This window comes from Amphiprion ocellaris, chromosome 3, assembly GCF_022539595.1.
Source record: "Amphiprion ocellaris isolate individual 3 ecotype Okinawa chromosome 3, ASM2253959v1, whole genome shotgun sequence".
NCBI lineage: Eukaryota > Metazoa > Chordata > Actinopteri > Pomacentridae > Amphiprion > Amphiprion ocellaris.
Window position 1 is genome coordinate 11,799,860 of NC_072768.1, and position 19,786 is coordinate 11,819,645.

Sequence of the window (19,786 nt, forward strand, 5' to 3'; positions counted from 1 at the left end):
CGTTTGCAGGCTATCAAAGGTTTGTGTAAACAGCTAAAGTCAGGTAAGATTTTAAGCAGGGAATGGCTGACAGCCAGGTGATTCTGTGCACATGTAAACCCAGTTTTAACTGTGTGTTGACTGTGCTGGGCAGGTGTGCTTTAAGTATGTGGTGCTATAAGAAGATGATGATTTACCTGGTCAGGTAGAGGGAAGAGACAGAGGAAAAGAAATGAACAGGAATGCAAACACTGTCTACTGGTTCAAAATAACAGCATAAACCTAGTAAGTTGAGGGAAATTTAATTTTGGGGTTATATAATGGAAATGTATTGTGAAAACTGAAATGTATTGGCTGTAATTATCTGTGGCTTTTTATTACCTTGCATTGGGTCTGTGGTATATCAGGACAATTGCTCTCAGCTCTTGTAAAATGTAACTAGTGTAAAGTAAAAGCAACTATAAGAAATGTTTTTACTATGTTTGTTAGTGTAACAGTGTCCTTATTAGTAGAATTGAAATCACATAAAAAGACCAAGGTGTCATATTATCTTTTTTATTATCTTGATGGTGATTATTTAGAGAGCATAAACTGAGCTGTTAAATAGTTTTGAAAATAATGTTAATCTAGAGAAAACAGTTTGGCTGGCTGCGTTATTAATATTATGTTAGAAACTCTCATAATTATTTGCTCTGGACGTAAATAGTATCTCTCTTTCAGAAACAGAATATCAAGTGATTTAATTTCTAAAGCAGTAGTGGTGCTATATACCAGTGTTATACACCAGTGGTGTATTTTCTTTTGGATGATTAATTGGACGGTACGATGCCCTGCGGCAGTGCTTTAATATGACACATATAGAAGCACCTTTATTTTGTCTCTGTTTCGCATTTGCAGGCATTTTTTAAAAGGAACCTAATAAAATCATTATTTAATTGGTCAGATAATTTGCCACGTAACAATGCTGTTACATGCACATATTCTCTGGCAGCCTCATAAATGCCAGCAAAGGTAAGTGAATAAACTTCAGCATTAAACAGCATCATTTCCAAGCAGCAAGACAGTTCCAAACAGAGTTCCACTTTCAGAAGCCACCCATTACTTGTAGAATGACTTCTTTGTGTAGCTACCTGGGCTCCGGGTTTATTTTTACCCTCCCTATGTCCCTCCTCATTCTTTAGCGGCTTCAGGAGATGGCGTTAGTTTGGCTTCATCTCTGACAAAAGATAAATGAGCTCTGGGTCTGTGGTGATCCACTATGGCTGCCAGGGGGTTCCAAAATAGCAAACTATTTTTCATATGGAGCGAAGTGATATGGAGTGCGATGCAGCAGGCGCTAACATTTACCATATCATAGTATGCAGGAATACATTTCATTCTTACTTTTTTCTTTCTTTTACTTTCAACTTTCCCTTCCTATTGGAGGGGTGAGAATGTGGCAATTAAAATTGATCAAGTATATGTGGAAAGCCAGTTGGTTATTTACAGAGTTTGTGGTTTCACAAAGAAAACTAATCAGAACAAAAATATGAAGATGTTACCCAGGTAGATATTATTGAGCCTTCTTTATGTATTTTAAAATATGCATTCCAATTACAAAAAGTCTTTCTTTCTTCTCGTTTCAGCATTCGTGTGATATTCTCTTTCTCCTACACTTGGAACAATGTGTAGTAATTAGGGTGGATTTGCAGAACAGCACAGTTGCTTTGATAGAATCTCAAAATTGGTCATTAATCACCTCCTCACCACGAGGAAGAAAAACAACAGTGATGTGTTTTCACAGGAAAAAAAATGTCCTGTGTCAACAGGAGATCCACCAGCGCTTGCTATCATATCAGCTGAAAGAAACTTTCCCATTTAAATGAGGAGCTACAGAGCTTCCGAGGCTCTTTGAAGAGATGTGCTTGGCACAAACAAGAGCGGCAGCCTCTCCTGTGTTTTTAACAGGCGAAACATTGCTGACACCTGATGGGTGATCAAACACAAGCCATCTCTCCCTGAATCCTCATGGGGGCTCATCTTTGTACTCCTCGCGCTACAGATAAATCTGCAGACCATGCTACTGGGACACCCCACCACTCAATATTTACTAATGGTTCGGTCACCTGACTGGATGCACCGTATTTGTAAAGACGTTTGTTGGTTTTGCAGCATTTGCACTCTGACTACAAGTCTGCAAGCTTTGGATATGAAGCCACCCACAATGTTTCAAGTCTCACTATAGATTCCCCCCCAATTTCTGGGGGGATGAGCTGCTGGCTAAATCACCTCTGCGTAGAAACAAGCCTGGGGGCCTCATGGGAACAGGGAGGGTTTGTGAGATGAACTCTTAGTGGTGCTCATAGGAAGGTCAAAGTTATTCCTGCTAGAGGATTGCAAGTTTTCCTTCCTCATCCACGTCTCAGTCCTTCTCCTTAATGATCCATCCTTGGTGTGGTGCATGCATACTCGTTAGAGCTGTATTAGCATGAGCATTACAGGAGCAGGTGATCAGATGAAGTCAGACTGGCCACACAGGAGATGCGCTCTGCGAGGGCCTTTCCTTGTCACTGAGGTGAGATGATTTATGATTTATTTTCCAATAACTCTCAACCTGCTCAGTGCGCTGGGCCCTCCTGTCAACAATCACCAGGAATGTCTATCCCCCTGCACCATCCCTCCCACATCCACAGTAGAAGCTCCTGCAGTCCATCCTTCGCATGTGGAGACAAATTGGGAAGGGCTTCCACAGTTATTAATACTGCTTATTTGTACGTGTGCATGTCTGGTAATTGGAACAAGAGAGGGGATGGTGGCGAGATTAAAAAGCCATGAATGACAGAGCTCCAGTGGTGTTGGATTCAGTTGGAGGCTGGCAAGCTCCACACACCTGGGCCTCCAGGCAGATGGTGAAGGTTGAGGGTTACATAACGCTAGCCTAAGCCATATGTCTCCCAACCACACAGAATCTTTAGGAAGCCCATAGTTCGCCTCTGAATGCAGTCCATGTGAGACCAGAGGGCAAATGTATTCTGCTCCTTGATCCCAGACCAGGTGTTCAGCACGTTGCTTCTCTGTGCTTCTGTTGTGAACACTGGCAGCAAGACAGCCAAGAACTGGATGGTGGTATAAAGGCAATGATCATTAGTAGAACATATTGCCTGGTCTCATGTCCACAGGACTATTGCATTGTGAATAATGATCTATCAAACAGCTCGATTTGACGATATACACTAGGTAAGGTCTGATATTGTATTTGTTTGTGAATGAAACAGAAATTCATGGAAATTTATCTGAGCAATAGTTCTGGTTCAGGCTAATTTCAGTTAATGTAGGTGCCTTTTGAGCATTCAGTATTTTTCTTTACAAAACAAAAGGCTTAAGCGGTCTGTTTGGGAGGGAAAAAAAACCTTAAGTAATCTTTTGGCTTCTCCTCACCTTATTCTCAAGTCATTATCCATGGTAGATTTCCTCATTATGATACAACTGCTTGACAATGCAAGGCTTAAAAATACAAACGTGGAGGCAAACGTACCATATCTCACAAACAAACACTTTCCAAGTGACATTTCAGACATTTTGGGATAGTTATAATGCAGAGATGAAGCATCCAGAGGAGATTAGTGAGCTAAATGGGAAACAATAGATGCTGCAGCGGGACAGGAGGGTATGATTCTTCGTTGTGTTAATCACAGCGGAACAGCCCTGTCGTCTTCACCAAACAATGCCATGGTGATGCTAATGGCACTGCCAACCATGACTAAGAGTGCACTCCAAATGATTGATAGCCAGAATTATATCAAGGTGACTTTCAGTCAGTTCCATCAGGTTGTTTAGTATGATCGATAATAACCAATGCATCTCAACATAGACATGCCTGCCACACAAACTCATTCATCAGGTTGTACTCATTATCATAGTCTTTAATTTTAGTTCAACGCAGAGAAATAGTTGATCCTTGTCTGCCAAAAATATCAGATTGACGACAATAAAGCATTTTTTTCTCCATGATTTATATTACAGTAGATTTAGTGTGTTTGATTCTACAATAACATTCCCTTCTCTAATTCAACAATGTGTCATGAGTATTCCCAGTCTGATGTCTAAAGAGCAGCACTGGAGCTGGTCACATCCACTCTTAATGTGGATGTATGAGCAGGTCAGGCCAGCTGCAGAGACGAGAGCAATGTCTCTGTCCACTTGGCCCGGTGCCCCTGCCTGAGCACACAGCGCACTGTGCCCACAGGCTACAACAACAACACACAAAGAGTGCCCCATGTGCTACATCACAAATGAAAGATCAAACATCAATGTTCACCATAGGCTCTCAGAGCAAGCTGTTAATCACAGTGAATTTAATGTGTTCCAGTTGAGAGATCACCCAGAGAGTACTCCAGTTAAACTGTGTGTTTTCAGACAAGAGTAAATGTCTCCACATAATAGTGCACACATTATTAATCGTACCACAGAAGAAATGAATCAAATGGTATGTGACGGCTTTCATTTGCTCTGTATGACTCCTCGTCTGCATTTTATTAGTCACACACTGTACATTTTAATTAACAGAAGTTCCACTACACTTCTTCTGTAAAAGTCATTCAATACAGGAATATTAGGCCACCTTTTATTGCAATACATAACACTTCTCAACACCCTGGGTCAAAGCAGAGTCTTTGCCGAGATGCCCACGATGGAGAATTCGGATATCAAATATGAAAAGACAGGGCAAATCCCAGAACGTGGCAACAAATAGGCCGATGGCAGTGACTCACCTCTTTGAGAGGCTTATGCAAACCCAGGGGGAAGGTGATGGATTTTTTCCCTTACCTACAGTGAGCGGAGCAGATGCTGGAGAAAGATTCCGGACGTCACGAGAAGTAAAATATGATTGCGCGCGTGTGTGTATGTGTGTACATGAAACACTAGTTCGCAGAGTTGTGGACTTTCAATAACTTCTGAAACACTTGGAGGGTAAAAAAGGGATGAGGGGGAGAGATTACACACACCGCCAAGGAACGACAAGCCTCTCCCCAGGAAGGCCCACATCTCTCAGGCTGTATTTGGGGGGGCTTGAAGCTTTATTTATTGACACCTTGGAGACAAAAATTATATAACTAAATAACAACAAATCACATAGTAAAATAACTAACTGCAATCACATCCAAAAACTTCCATTTTTTTCATTGCTTATTAGGTTGCATTATCAGTTTATAATTTCAGTCTTTAGCAAATGGGCACATTCATTTAAAATGTGTGTTCTCAAATCAAATAATGATTTTTCTGTTACAACTAATAAACATTTTGCAGGGAATAGAAATCTATTTAATTAGTTCTTGTTAAAGAGAATCAAACTGGGCATTTTACCTGAGAACATTGCCAAATTAAATATATTGTAATATGGTGATTTACTCATTGTGCATTCATTACAAAAATGCTTTGTGTCTTAGCACACTAGTTGAAATGAGCTTGATTAACTCATTCTGTTCTGTGTGCATTCTTTTTTGCAAAACACTTAACTTTTCTGTTCCTATCTAACAATTTTTCAGCTATGTTAATGCAGGCATTGTTTATTCTCAAAAGGTCATTAGAGTTATGAAGAGAAGCGAGCTGTGTAGGAATGATTTGATTGAGGTGGTGGAGATAGCTCTGGCACAGTGAGTTATGGACATCCAACAGAGAGGAGCCTCTTCATTAGTGGAGTGATTAAAATTGATGGGAACCTATGGAGCTCCAGCTCCCCTGAACTCCCTGGAGCATAGCTCTCATTCTGTGCTCATTTATTTGGGACTTTGTGTTGATCAATAAAAGGTGCCTACCGCTCACTATGGGGTCTCGTTGGGGGAAAAAAAACCCACTTAGGAAAAAGAGAAGAGACTTGTTTTGTTGTTGAAGACAAACATTACTGTCAACAATTCAGGCTTTAGAAAACCTTGGGGAAAACGACAGCTTTGGCTGTTGTCTCTATGTAATTTTCTTTACAGGCTGTCTATTTTAGTCTTGGTAAATTTTTGACTGTTGTTCTGCAACCCACATGTCTCTGAAACCAAGTTTCAAAAACTCAAAGTTTGGTCACAGTTTAACCTAAAGAAACACGTTTTGTAAAGAACAGAGACACACAGTGACATTGTTCTCATGAGAGTGATATTGTCCTAGTGGTTGTTCTGTGTCATGGCTTAATTGTGCTCATCGTGGATGTGGACATTGTTTCAGTGATTTATTAATTTTATTTATTTTTCCATAGTGATGGTAGCTTGAAAACCATTTCTAAGTGTGTTTACTTGAAGCCACAATCCTGTGATTTATCAAGAGTACATTTTTAAGGTGTATGATAATATTTAGGCCTATTGTGAAATTAATTTATTGAAATTCAGATTACTAAACAGAAAATGGTTTTAAGGCATGTTAATTAAAGTTTTCTTAGCCTTTGTGGATGGAGTAATGCACATGAAAACACAGTCACTGAAAGGAACAAGAATTAATTTCTGTGTATTGGACCAGAGCCATATAATGGGCAGAGATGCTGAACAGAGTCCAGACTCTCTTTGTCTGTGTCCAGCTCTGCTCATTAGAGTGCTGCTGTGCAGCTCATGGCCCATCGCTCCCCACTGCTACGCAGGACCTTGCCTAGACAAACAGAAATGATGTGCATCACATGTCAGATGATTGCAGGAAATAAGAGCTTCTGCATTGCTTGGGGATTTGCAACATAATAAACATGATTTAGGTTGCTTTAGAAATGTAATCTGTGACAGAAAACTGACTACTGAAATTACTTACAGTATCAGCATTGCAGCCCTGTTGCAAGTTCAGAACTGGCAGTCTAGTCTGAATAATGTTAGTTCTTCTAGGATTTATTTTGAGTGTTTCATTCAGTTCAGTATCCAATTTCTAATAAGCGTTCACTGATCCAATACACTAAATCACAATTTACTCTAATACTGGCCTTATGAAATGCATGGAACAATGGTTAAATATGAACATGATGGATCTAAAATAAATGCAGTTTTTTAGTAAGTGCCATCACAAAGGTTTGGCAACAACATTTTTTGGACTTACAAGAACAGCATATTTTAAGTTGCACAGCCTAAAATGAATGGTGTTGTATGAATGTCTCCAGTTATAGTTTAAAAGTGAAGTGTGCATTTAAAGCCTCATATTGAGTCAAATGTAGAAGAATGATCCCAGTGCACTATTTGTCACCAGTTTCAATACTGGAAGAGAAAACATTGCTAACTGTAATTAGTCCTGATATCATTATCCACAACAAATACTGCATCAAGTAATATTTCAAATGTTGTAAAGTAAAATACTAATTTTCCTTTTTGTGATGCATTTTGCACTACATACATATTATCTATTAAACCTCAGTCATGTAAAATTTGGAATAACTTATTCATTGTAAGAGGCTTGATTTGTAATATTTATTCACTTAAAATTTAAAAAAAAGTAAAAGTCGTCAGGAAATATGCTGACAAGACAACTTGAAAATAAAAGACTGGATTTCACCACATGCACAAACATGAATATTCTTATTTTAACTGTTAAGTTTACATGTAATTGACTAAACACTGCAGCACAGGAATGCCTCAGACATGTCTGAGTAAATTACATAATTTGTCCATTTAAAAGCACTGGCAAGTTCTTTTTTTCAATGGCAAAAGTTCCCACTCTGTACACATCACAGTCACAAATACATATTTAAAGATCCTTATCAAAGTGTTTGCTATTGTATATAATGTTACTGCATTTTTAAAAACTCTCTTTGATATAGTTAACATTGGTCAGATAAGATTTTTTTTTTTTTTTTTTTTTAACCATTTATTTCCCCCTACTCAAATCAAGACCATGAACTGGTTGCCAACTTGCATAGTTAACAGCAAAACAATAATCTCCAAGTTTTTCATTTTAAAACTATTCATTTGCATAGGGTTGACTCTATGAAGAAAATTTTACAATATGTGCTATGTTTCTATATTTACTGGGCCAATTTCTAGGTCCATAGTTGGTAACACAGGTGTATAAAAACATTGTCTGACACAATTTTTGCAATTAAAACTAAAACTGAAGGCATTTTTAAGGCTTTCATCAGTAAATCATTCACATGCTGATGGGGGACAAATTATAGGAAAACTAAACATAAAGTGTCTCCATTAAGTATTGGGCATCCACATGCAACCAGACCAGCTTCAGTAGTCACTGTCATTGATTTTTCAAGTCTCTGTAACTCTACTGGGTGGAAGAACAGCATTCTTCCCAAAAATATCCCCTCATTTAATGTTTTGATGATGCCAGTGGAGAGAGCTGTCTGTCTGGACATGTCAGTCCATCACCTCCAATAGGTGTTCATACACATCAAACTGTTCAGTGACCCCTCGTGGTCTATGGATGGGGGCATTGCCTTTCTGGCAGAAACCACTCTCATCTGGACACTCCATCATAGGATAAAGGTGATCGCTCAGAACAACTTTATATTGATCTGCAGTGACGCTTCTCGCTAATGGGACAAGTGAACCAAAAGTGTCCCCCACAGCATAACAGAGCTACGAGTTCCCCTCATTGTAGGAGTCAAGCTTTCAGGCCTGCATCGTTGTCTAGGTGAATGCTACACAAACACTCACCCTCTTGTTGAAAATGTGGACAAGGATTACTCATTTGACCGTATAACTTTTATCCATATCTATATAGAGCAGTGCATATGACTTTTTGCAGAACTGAAATCTTAGAACTGTTTTCATCTTTGCAAAGAGGGGTTTACACACAACAAACCCTCTGTAATACACACACATATTGCTATATGTCACATTAATGCACCACAATCCTCAAATGTGTTCTGTCGGCCACAAAGTCCAACCTCATTACTGATATTTTTCATAGATCTAAATGCAGATTTTGACTAGTATTATTCCAATTTTAAATTTTGCAAAGAGAAAGCAATTATATAAGGTGACTAAGATATTTTTTGAACAGCTTCATCTATCCTACATGCAATATTAAATTGGCTTTTTGACTTAATTATTCCAACTTTACAGCCTGTAATCTGTATAGTCTGACACTCGAACTGAGGACATCAAACTCCATGTACACTGAACTAATGATAATACAGAATTATTCGAGTTATTATTACAAATCTTTCAACTTTTGGTAATTCATTGTGCCGAGAACAAATATCTGATAATTAAACTTGGGCCCTATGATGTATTAACGTTAGTTTTGTGGTAACTAGACACCATTTGAAATCATTTTAGCTTGGTCTGGATTTTTTAAGCATGCCTGTAACCTTTGAGTGTGCTTTTAGTTTGTTTTACCACTAATTAGGTAACTGGGAATTACTCTTTTATGTTTTTTTGTCTGCATTGTGGAATAAGATAACTTGGAGGTTTAAGCATTTGAACTTCAGTGTTGGCAAAATTGTAAATTTTAGATTTATACACACTTTTAGATGTGGTTGCAAGTGATGAAATAAACATTTAAAACTCATAGGCTTATGATGTCTTAATTGCGAACAATACATTTTAACAGCATCGAAATGACTTCTTTTTACTTGAACCCTGTGATTCCTCTGTGTGGACATTTCACCCTCCCTTGCCCCATGGATCCAGAGAGAGGCAGGCTTTGAGGAAAGTCTTTTTGTGTTAAAGCCTTTGAATATCTATTCTTTATGATCTCTATTCCCTCTGCTGAAGTTCAGAGTGTGCGTGAACAGAGGAAGGGGAAGGGTGGAATCATAACACTGATGATGAGATGACACCGAACATACTTTGGAGAGCATTTTTGATTCTTTACACATTTTCCTAAACTCAGACAAATATATCCAGAAGCTATCACTGTATTCCATAAGCTGGTTCGATGAATAATGGTTGTTATGACAGGGAGCAGTGTCAATCAGACATGATAGCTTGAAGAAGTAAAATAAACATGAAACAAGGCGAATAAAAAGAGAGTTATATAAAGCTCTCCTTGATGTTCAGCATCGTACCTCTTTACCCCTAGTGTGTCTGTTCTATAATGGCACAAAGTAGGGATGGGTTGTCGCTGTCTTTTTCATCTCTCTGCCTTTTGTTAGTATGTTGAGAGAGGCAAAGAGAGAGGGAGAGTTAGGAAGGAGGAAGAAGAGCAGGGTGCTGGGGATTGGACCCGGTCCCTGCACACCCAATTAAAGGAATCTTCTGCTCAAAGACACAGTCTGGCAACATGTGTTCTGACATTTGTCTTCCTGAGTGTTGTGATTTACGGTACCATGGAGCTAAAGGCTAAATTAGCAGCCGCCCAACATCAGAGACCTCACAGCAATGTTGGATGGGCGAGGATTGTCGGATAGGATCAGCCAGGCAGTGCTGTCTTGCTTTCATCATCACATGCAACAGTATGGGCTTACGACCATGGTGCTTCATATTCAGTGAAATTTTACTGTGAACAGCATTTTAATTAACGCCAAATTTGGGACATGGCAAAACATATCTGTTTTGCATATAAAAAAATCTGCTGACCATGCCCTCACTAAGAACTTGACATTGTCACAAGGGTGACAGTTGTACTTTCTGTGTATTATTAAGGTCATAGTAGGTGGTGGTGATGTACTAGACTGCATTATATTGGGTTGTATTACATTAATGCCACTCTCAGATAAAAATCAAGTTGTTGTTCTTTTACCTTGATAGCATGTTGTGTTTACATTTGCTAGACAAGCACAACAGTATTTAGTATGTTGAGAGTTAGTCTGATTCATAATTATTCTGAACAGAGCAGACATCATGGATGGCTTGCCACTTCGCAGTAGTAGGTAAAGTTGTGCTAGCTTTATTTACGCTCATGTTTACTGTACATTAATGGATTCTTGTAAAGTATTCCACCCTGCATGTGGGATTATTTTCTGTCCTCTGAACCTTTGAAACACAATCTCTAATCGAGATCCTCCTTTCCCAGCCACTGCTTTGATCTCCTCCTGTGGGACCTGTTTGTGCCACCCTGGATTCTCTAATAAGCCACAGAACCAGGCACCAATTACACTACTAATTACACAAGTACAAAACCTTGACCTTGCACTTCAAGTACCTGCCTCTGTGCTTTTGCCTCAGTATGCAGCTTCTGCAGGCATCGCACACTCGAACAGAAAAACATGAAAGCATAAAGGCGTCTATATGCACAGGCAGTATAGCTGCTGTGGAGTTATGGGGTGTGCCATCCCAGCAGCCGGTGTAGAGGTGTGATCTCACAAGGTGAGTGGATGCTGGAGGAGAAGGCTGCCTTGCGGTCAGCAGGGAGGCAGCGGGCCTCAGGGAAAAGCTCTTAACTTCTGTCAGGCACAAATAACCACGCCATTTTTCACCTCCTGATTTTTAACTGAGAAAATCATTCCGGTCCCCAGTCATATGAACTCTGTCCGCATGCCATGAGTCAATTCTAGCTCTGACAGAAAGGAGTTCACTGTAACCCGCCAATCTTCATTTCTTCAGCATTGTAGAACGTTTCTTTCACAGTTCAGTGTTTTGCTGTAATATAGCCATCTTAAACTACGAACCGAAAGCATAATCATGCGGCCGACTAGGCATGAATACATACAATGTGACAGCTCTGGCTGTCTTGATTTCATGCCTTTGTGACCAAGAAGCATGCAATAAGACTGTTTATGACAAATAAATATCAATAGTCCTATTTAGTCATTTGGCTGCAAATGGTTGTAAAGTTACTCAGCTGTATGAAATGTACAAATGCTGTCAAGAAGAATGTAAATCTCAGTGTCACTGCTGCTTTAATTATGAAAAAGAGTCGAGGCAACGTTAACACTTCTATTTCCTTGCTAATAAGAGCCGGAAAAAAACGAGGGAAATTGCAGATTTCAATAGAGAACTGCACTCATATGCTACTTATGTAGTATGCAGAGACTTTTATGTAGAAAAACAGACATAACCTGAAGCTAAGTGTGGACAGTGATTTACTGTGGTCACGCTGCTGCTAGGTGGTGCTAGTGGCGCTGTCTCTGAGGGAGACACTACACTCTGAGTGAAGCTGAAACACAGCAGAATCATCAAGTGTAAAAACATCTTGGACAAGTTGTGCTGCATTTAAATTTTTATATTCCTATGCTCTATGTGTGTATATACTGTATACTCACAAGACGCTGATTCTTTAAGCGAGAATATATGAGAGCGGGTGCCCCTGTGCTCCAATATGTTGCCATACATCACATCATTTAACACTTTGAACTTTCAGAAATGTGTCACTCAGTCTCTCTCTTGATACCTTCATCTGTCAGACTGAAATCATAAATACAATCATTTCCCCAATGTTGTCTCTTTATTCTGTCAACCGTTTCAAAATGTGACTGTGCCTCTTCATTTCCGACACATGAATAAGTGAAAGGCCATTAATATATCTCTTTCATTACACTCTGGCACTCTGCATTGCATGAGCGTGCACAGAACTTTGTGTTTGCTGGGCTCTGGTTCTGATGTCCGATTTGTAAGGCAAGAAAGATATGTCACCACATGCACATGTAGAGAAAAAAGGGGTCTCTTTGAGAATATTATTTTATTCCAGTTGTTTAGACACACAACCAGTGCAGTCTAAGGATGAGAGCCACATTTATACATTCATTTCATAGTGTTCTGTTTTAAATTATGAGCTGTTTTGGGGTTTTTTTTGCATTTATTTAAATTTATTACTTTTCTGTAAACATCACTGAGCTTATCTTTTTCTGAAGGAAATTAATAAATCACAAAAAAAAGAAGCCATAGCTGACATGTAACCTCTTGCACTTTGTCTGACAGTGAGTTTAATGTTAAACAATTTACTAAAATGAACAATATCAGATTGTGAATGCTTTATTCTCTAGTTTTTAGGGGTTTCTTTGTCTAATGATCACCCTGTCGTTTGACAAACACATTTTTTTTCTTTTCTATTGCCATTCTGAAGACAAGAGTAGAGGGGAAACTCATCAGTCTCCTTGGCTGTTGTCTGATAAACTTTTTATTTGAAGGGTGTCGTGTCTCGTGTCTCTGGTGTCTTCCTCCAGTGCACTCCTGATTTGAAATATAGCCTTACATAATGAGGGAGAAAAATAGAGCGGTGTTGCACCCCTGAGCCAGTGTCAGCTTAATCAATCATCTGATCACGGCAGGCATGCTTACTCTACTCGCTTCACATCCACCACATCCTTCCCCCTGCTCAACAATGTGACAGCAGCATAATTCATTTTAACTCAAAAATTAAAGCGGCAACATCAAACTTGTCCTTGCATCTCTTGGCTTAAACACAGGGCAGTGTGTTGGTCTGCGTGTGTGTTTATGTTGCTTTTGTTTGTGCGTTTGTATTGAATCTATGTTGTTTAGGTGCAAAATAAAACATTTTTTAGTATTTTATAAAATGCATGCATGCATGCATATGATGGGTGTTTAGATGTGGACAATGCAGCCTACATTTTAATTAGCGTTGGGTAGGCATGTGATTATAAGTTATGCTGTCATGTGCACTTAGGTGTATGTTTTTCGCAGGTAAAATTCTCAGTGTGTTTACGTCTCAAGTTCAAGTTTCTCAGCTTCAGTCCTGCAACATGCAACAGGCGTGGAATGTGAGTGTAGGGTTCACGCGGTCAAATTACAGTGGGTCAGAAGGTCAGGAAATTTGGAGGAGCTGGAGCTGAGCAGAAGGAATGGAACTTGGCCTCTTCGCTTGGCAGTGAGAGATTCCTTCTGGCTTTCTATCAAAAAGTCGGCCTTCAGCACACATAGCTCCAAAAGTTATATCATGTTGTTGTTGGTGAGCGACATGCAGGAGTACAGCAATGGGGGAAAAAGGAACACTGATTCCTTTTGACAGAGTCACTACATGTAATTTGTCAAAACCTTTTTCAAAAACTGAATGGGTTTATGTTCTGGACTTTCGCATGGATTAAATAATTCACTTAATTTTGTTCAGCTGCAAGACAGTAACAGTGCAAAGCATATTGACTTTGCTTCTCTTGCATTTTGTTTCAGGGCCTTGTATGCTACTATTTACCTTAAAGTAAACTGTGTCACTGGACTAATGAAACATTTGACCATCCATCCTTTATCTATACACCACTTGATCCTCATTAGGGTTGCAGGGGGGCTGGAGTCTATCCCAGCTGACTTAGGGTGAAGGCAGAGGACACCTTGGACAAGTTGCCAGTCTATTGCAGGGCTACATATAGAGACAAACAATCACACTCGCATTCACACCTAAGGACAATTTAGAGTCACCAATTAACCTGAGCATGTTTTTGGACTGTGGGAGGAAGCTGGAGAACCTGGAGAAAACCCACGAACATGGAAACTCCATGCAGAAAGATCCCAGGAAGGGTGGGACATGAACCGTGGATCTTCTAGCTGCAAGATGAAAGTGTTTACCACCAAGCCACTGTGCAGTTTAACATTTAACCATCTTTTAAAAAACTTTTTAAAATGTTTGCCTTTATCATAGTGGCAGCTGAAGTGAGACTTGAGAGGTGGAAACAAAGAAATGGCGAGTAACATTAAGCAAATCGCCATGAGCCAGACCTGAACCCAGGATACTGCACCAGGACTACAGCCCGAGTAAATGTGGTGTTTATTCATCCAAGTCACCTATATGTCAACTACAGATGCAGTGTTCATATATCTAACAAACAAACAAACAAACAAATAAATAAATGGTGAAGACCATTTACAAAATCTGCTTTTTAATGCTATATTTTCACTTTGTCACAACTGCTTAACAGAAATCTGCCACTATATGGCAGAGGGAAATATATTTAAGATGCTGCCGATGAATTAAAAAAAAAAAACACACACAGTGCACTAGGTAGTATCACCTTTATGACTTTATTTTATTTTACTTTTTTTTTTAGCCAAGTGTGAATGCATCTGTAACATGGGACTGCTACTTTCATTTCTGCCAAATCACAGTAGCAGTGTTGTTTATGTGTACTGCTTTGGCCTTTAAAATAAAAACAAACAAACAAACAAAAAAACAATGGCAGAGCTTCAACACCCCTTAGTAAGGCTTTTGTGGGACAAAATTACTCTAAGATGGCAATAAAGAATAAAATTTGATCACTTACTTACAAAGTGAACTCTGAGCATGCTGAATCTGGAAAAAAAAAAAGGTAATCATAGGCACTGAAAGTGGTGATTTTTATGAAGGTAGTTGTTAGAGAAAGGCCTGGATTATGGATCTTAAAGTGCAAATAGAAATCTCACTGATTTAGTGTGGTGCTTAAAGACATGAAACTTCTGCTAGAGGCCCTCTCTGTGGCTGGCTTGTCTGGGATCAGTCTGGCTGTGTGCTGAGAGGGCAGGACCATGTCAAAGTCCACGTGCACCACTTTGAAGAGGCGGGGTTCCGTCTCGCTGCTTTGCCCGCTGATCACATGCAGAAAGCGTGCTGTTTGTCATTTCTGCGCAACAAGCGGAGCACGGATGTCGGTTGCAGGAGTGACGTCTGATGCCGGCTGCACACCGGCACTGTATCTGAAAAAGCGTATTCTCTCCCAAACTGCTGTCAGTCCAGCCTTTTATCAGGCAGAGCGGAGACGCGCAGGTTACTCTGCGAGTGAAAGGGAAGAGTGCTTTCATCAGACTGCTCAGAGATGCAGTCCGCTCCTCCCACAGGATGGTGGTGGAGGAGATCATGGTGGTGATGATGATGTTAATGGTGGTGATGTTGATGAAAATAATGAAGAGCACTCTGACTAACCCCGTTTGAATTCTTGGACATTAATATTGAGTAGTTTTACGCACACGGCTGCATGCTGGAGCCAGGAAAGGCTTTCACAGTGAAGGAATGTGCAGTGAATTAGTTAGCTCTGCTGCATTTGGTTGAATTTGCCAACAGACATTATTGGTGATGAAATTATTAATGAAAAATGTGGCGTTGAGGGTAAAAGTGGTCATATTTAACTGGGAGAGGTTTTCAATTTGTGATTAAAGCACAACAACAACCCCAAAAAGCGTTATTTCCACAAATAATATTGAATATGTTCAGTTTAACAGCTACATAAATGGTTTGGAACATGTATTATGCAAATGCATGGCGTGACTATGTATTTGGATCAATGTGGACAGTTTTTTGTTTCAAATTTAGCAGAAATCCAGCGGTGGTTTTATTGCAAACGGCCTTACTTGTGCGCAAAGGTGTGTAAAACTGCTTAAAAACGGCGAGGTTGCGCTAAAATATTGCAGTTTCAACATAAAACTGCGCAGGGTCGATCAGCATGGATTACTTTCAGGCCTACATCTATTCTTCGGCTATTGACAACCTCTCCCTTTTCAGTTTGCATGACTGGAGCTCTCACTAGCGCTGCTAGTGGACAATCAAACCTACACACCCACCTCCAGACACACTCGCATTTCTCATTTCTTACTTCTAGTCTAAATTAGATAGCAAGACGTAGTGTCGGAGCTCACAGATCGCACAGAATTAGTTTAAAGTACTAGCGGTAGTTAAGCAGCAAATCTGAAATTCAACATGGAGTCCCCTCCAGATCCAGCGAGCGACCCGGGCAACAGCGCCTCGGAGCCGGCTACCCCGGTCAGGGAAACCCCGGTAAACCTGGAGACGCTCCGGAAAGCGGACCATCCAGCCCCGGTTCGAAGGCAGACCTGTTCCAGCACCAACAGAGGTAAGCGGACCGCACATCCCCCCTCTTGTTGTCATACTGGACGGTGTATAGAGACCGATCGAGGAATTTTTAATCAAACTTCCAAATGAATTAAAATCGCGTCCTCCGTAAAAATAACTGCACACAAATTCACGTCGCCACAGAGACAGTTTTTTTTGTGTGAAATTTAGTAGCACCGCGGCGTTTCCCCCGGTAATTAGTGCTTCGGTGGTGTGTTGCTGGTGTTTCAGGCTCTACTGACAGCTCAAATCATAGGGGGTGATACGGTCACATTTACTCCGACTGCAAGATTAATCAATTATCCAGGAACTCTGGAAATGAGCGGCGGCACCGTTTCTTCGTGTCAAAACGGGCCGAGCTGCTCGCTCAAACGCGATATTTTTGCCCAAGTGTCGAAAGTGAACTTTGGGGAAACTGTGGGTTAGTTTATCGATCAGTCTCCTTTGTAGGGACGTGTCCTCCACTAACGCCTCATTCAGCACACAGCGCCGTCTGGCTGGGATTTTTTATTTTATTTTATTTTTAATACATCTCCAAGCTCACTGATTTTTTCCCCCCCGGCTATTCCTGTGTGAAAAAGACGCCCCAGCAGCTGGAATTTGTTTAGTGCCAGCAAACACTGTTGCAAGCATGAAGGCACTGCACGCCTTTTTTTTTTTTTTTTTTGGCGTGTTAAACCCCTTCAGACACACATGATTAGAAACTAAAGCATCCTACATTGTCAGTTAGCCCCTCAGAAGTCTGTGCGCAACGCTGCGTAAAGACGAGTTATTTTTTATATATGTATACATGATTTATCCATCACGTCCCGTCCATGTTGTACAGTACAAGACAGTATTTAACCACACCCCCTCTCGGCTGCCTCCAGAACAGGCTAACCGGGCTCACCCAAGTTCAAAAGAAATAGTGATTTCTCTGCTGATTCTTGACCAGCAAGAGTTTGGTGGTTGGATTCACGGCACGGAGGCGAGCGGAGGAGACAATTAGTTCATTGAACGGTGGTGTTTTTGTGTCGGCGCGCACACGCTTCCTGCGCGCAAGGGTATATTTAGAGTGTGATATGGTGAATGTGGAATGTAAGCTGGTTATGTAACAGGTTTAGCCATAAACAGAGGCGCGCAACTGAGAGCAGAAATCACCACCGCAGATCTTTCATTTCGATTTACCAAACAGTTCAGGCGCTCTGTATAATCAATGTGTTTGTTCGGTTTGTTAATGATAATATCCAAAAAACACGCACGCCCTGCACTTGAGAGGATATTTCTAGATACACAAACTGAAGGGAAACTGTGTGACTTTGTGGGTTGGCACAGACTGAGCGCTTATGTAATAGCGGAGCAAAGACAGGTAGTTGGGAGGCTTCGTGGATTGATTTCTTTTTTCACAAGTCTGACTTTGAGACACTCCTAACCTGCTGACCCATATTCACCCCACCCTTTTATGCACAGGATTAAAGTGCGTCTGGGAAAGAGAAAGACAGGAAAAAGAACGCCTTTGCTCTGTTATGTAATGCTGAATGGGTGAAAAAAAGTGTTTTCAGTGGGGCAATCTTTGCACTTTTGGAGGAGTTTCTGTGCACAGAAAGTTTATTTTGGCTTCTTTTCAAAGAATAAGGGCGATTTTTGGCATTGAAGTGCTTCAAGAAAAGTTTTGAGAACTTTATAAAAACTTATTGTAGTCAACATTAATCTGATATTGGGTCCTAAATTAATTTATTCTCTCACGTTAAACTCTGGAAGTCAAGTTTTATTGTGTAATATAGCCTGTCACCTTGTGTATTCCATCATGCAAAAGTGTGGTTAGAAAAAGCATTAATACAGTGTTACACACCATAACCTCAATCTGCTGTGATCTCTCATCTAATCTATAGACTTGTAAAAATCCCTGAGTCCATTTGCAACCCTTTACACTGCAACAGTTTGCACTTAGCCAAGCAAATGTAATAATGTAGAAATATTCATAGCATTCATCGCACAGCAGAGCAGAAGAAAAGGCCACTTTCATAAAGAAAAGATGGCCTAATTGCTTTATTTAATAAAGTGATCATGTAAAATGTACACGTTCTGCTAAGAAGAAAACTGCACTCGGTTACTGCGCTGGCACACTGGAGCGCAGGGTTGCTTGAATAAATAAAACAATAAAACGCGGGTAGTGTTACAGACTTGTAAGACATTTTTTAGGATTACAGCTCTGCGCTTGGAATCTGGCTTTTCAGGCCAGCCGCAGAAACCAACATCTGAGAGGCGGCAGACACTTGCTTAAGCACGGTTTGCCTCTTCACACCAGCTGTATTAGACTTTCTGAGGATGCACATTTCTTATCCTGCATGCAGAGCGTTTACTGTTTTAACCCTGAGTGCTAATACCTTTTAAGTAGAAAGGGCTTACTTCAGCAGAAGCTCCGCTGTAAGACTTGAATGGGTCAGAGAACAGGCCTTGAAGGGGCTGTGGATATCATTACTGGAAAGAAGAAAAGGTGTTATTTTCACATTGCAAGATCTCTCAGTTCGCAAATTTGGAAACAATCAATATTAATAGCTTGGTTATGTAAGGTGAGGGTCTCTGCAGAGGTTTGAAACCTCACAAGTGCACAGGGGAGGCTGCGGAGCCACAGATCCGATAGGAATCCTGGTGTCTGAATCCTCGTTAAACAGGACTTTCTTTGAATGTTGAAAATGCATTTGTGTGTCTTAGTAGTGTAATATTACTGGCCTTGTCTTCATAGACTGGTTGCTTCTTGTTGTCATTTTATTTGACAGAGAGTCGCCTGAATATCGTTTTCTCTCGTTAAGGATAAAGAAGCTACTCATGAAGAGCAAATAATATCATTACGGTTTTTAAAATGTGAAAGCTGTCGTTAGCTGAAGTGTGACTGCAGTGGAGAATATTGCATTGCATCCTGCTTATTAGTTTGCCTTAGTGCCATATCTAGATTAAATCTCATATGATTTTTTACAGATTAAAAGCCAGCTCTGTTTCTATTATGTGACAACATTTACATTTTTTGGTTTTCTTAAAGTAAAAAATATAGTTGTTTGAGGTTTTTAATCGTTGGATACAAGTCCCACCCGACGCTGCAGTTTAATAGACAAAAGAAAGTAAAAAGTCAGAGTATAAAAATATTCAGAGTTCCTTAATGAACACGTATCCAGTTGTTTTATTTTTGGGAGGTGAAATGAGACCTCTCAGCTAAGGTGGCAGCATTTGTTGG

The 19,786-nt window shown here is 40.1% G+C and overlaps 1 protein-coding gene across 2 annotated transcripts in view; it reads left to right on the plus strand.

Moving 5' to 3' along the window:
• Positions 1–16,255: 16,255 nt before the first annotated feature.
• The window catches only part of roraa (RAR-related orphan receptor A, paralog a), a 179,069-nt gene continuing 175,538 nt past the window's right edge, over positions 16,256–19,786 (plus strand). For both annotated transcript variants that reach the window (XM_023280603.3, XM_023280604.3), the window contains exon 1: positions 16,256–16,576. In XM_023280603.3, coding sequence (XP_023136371.1) covers positions 16,423–16,576 — 154 coding nt within the window. In that variant the 5' untranslated portion in view covers positions 16,256–16,422. The remainder of the gene's footprint in view (positions 16,577–19,786) is intronic.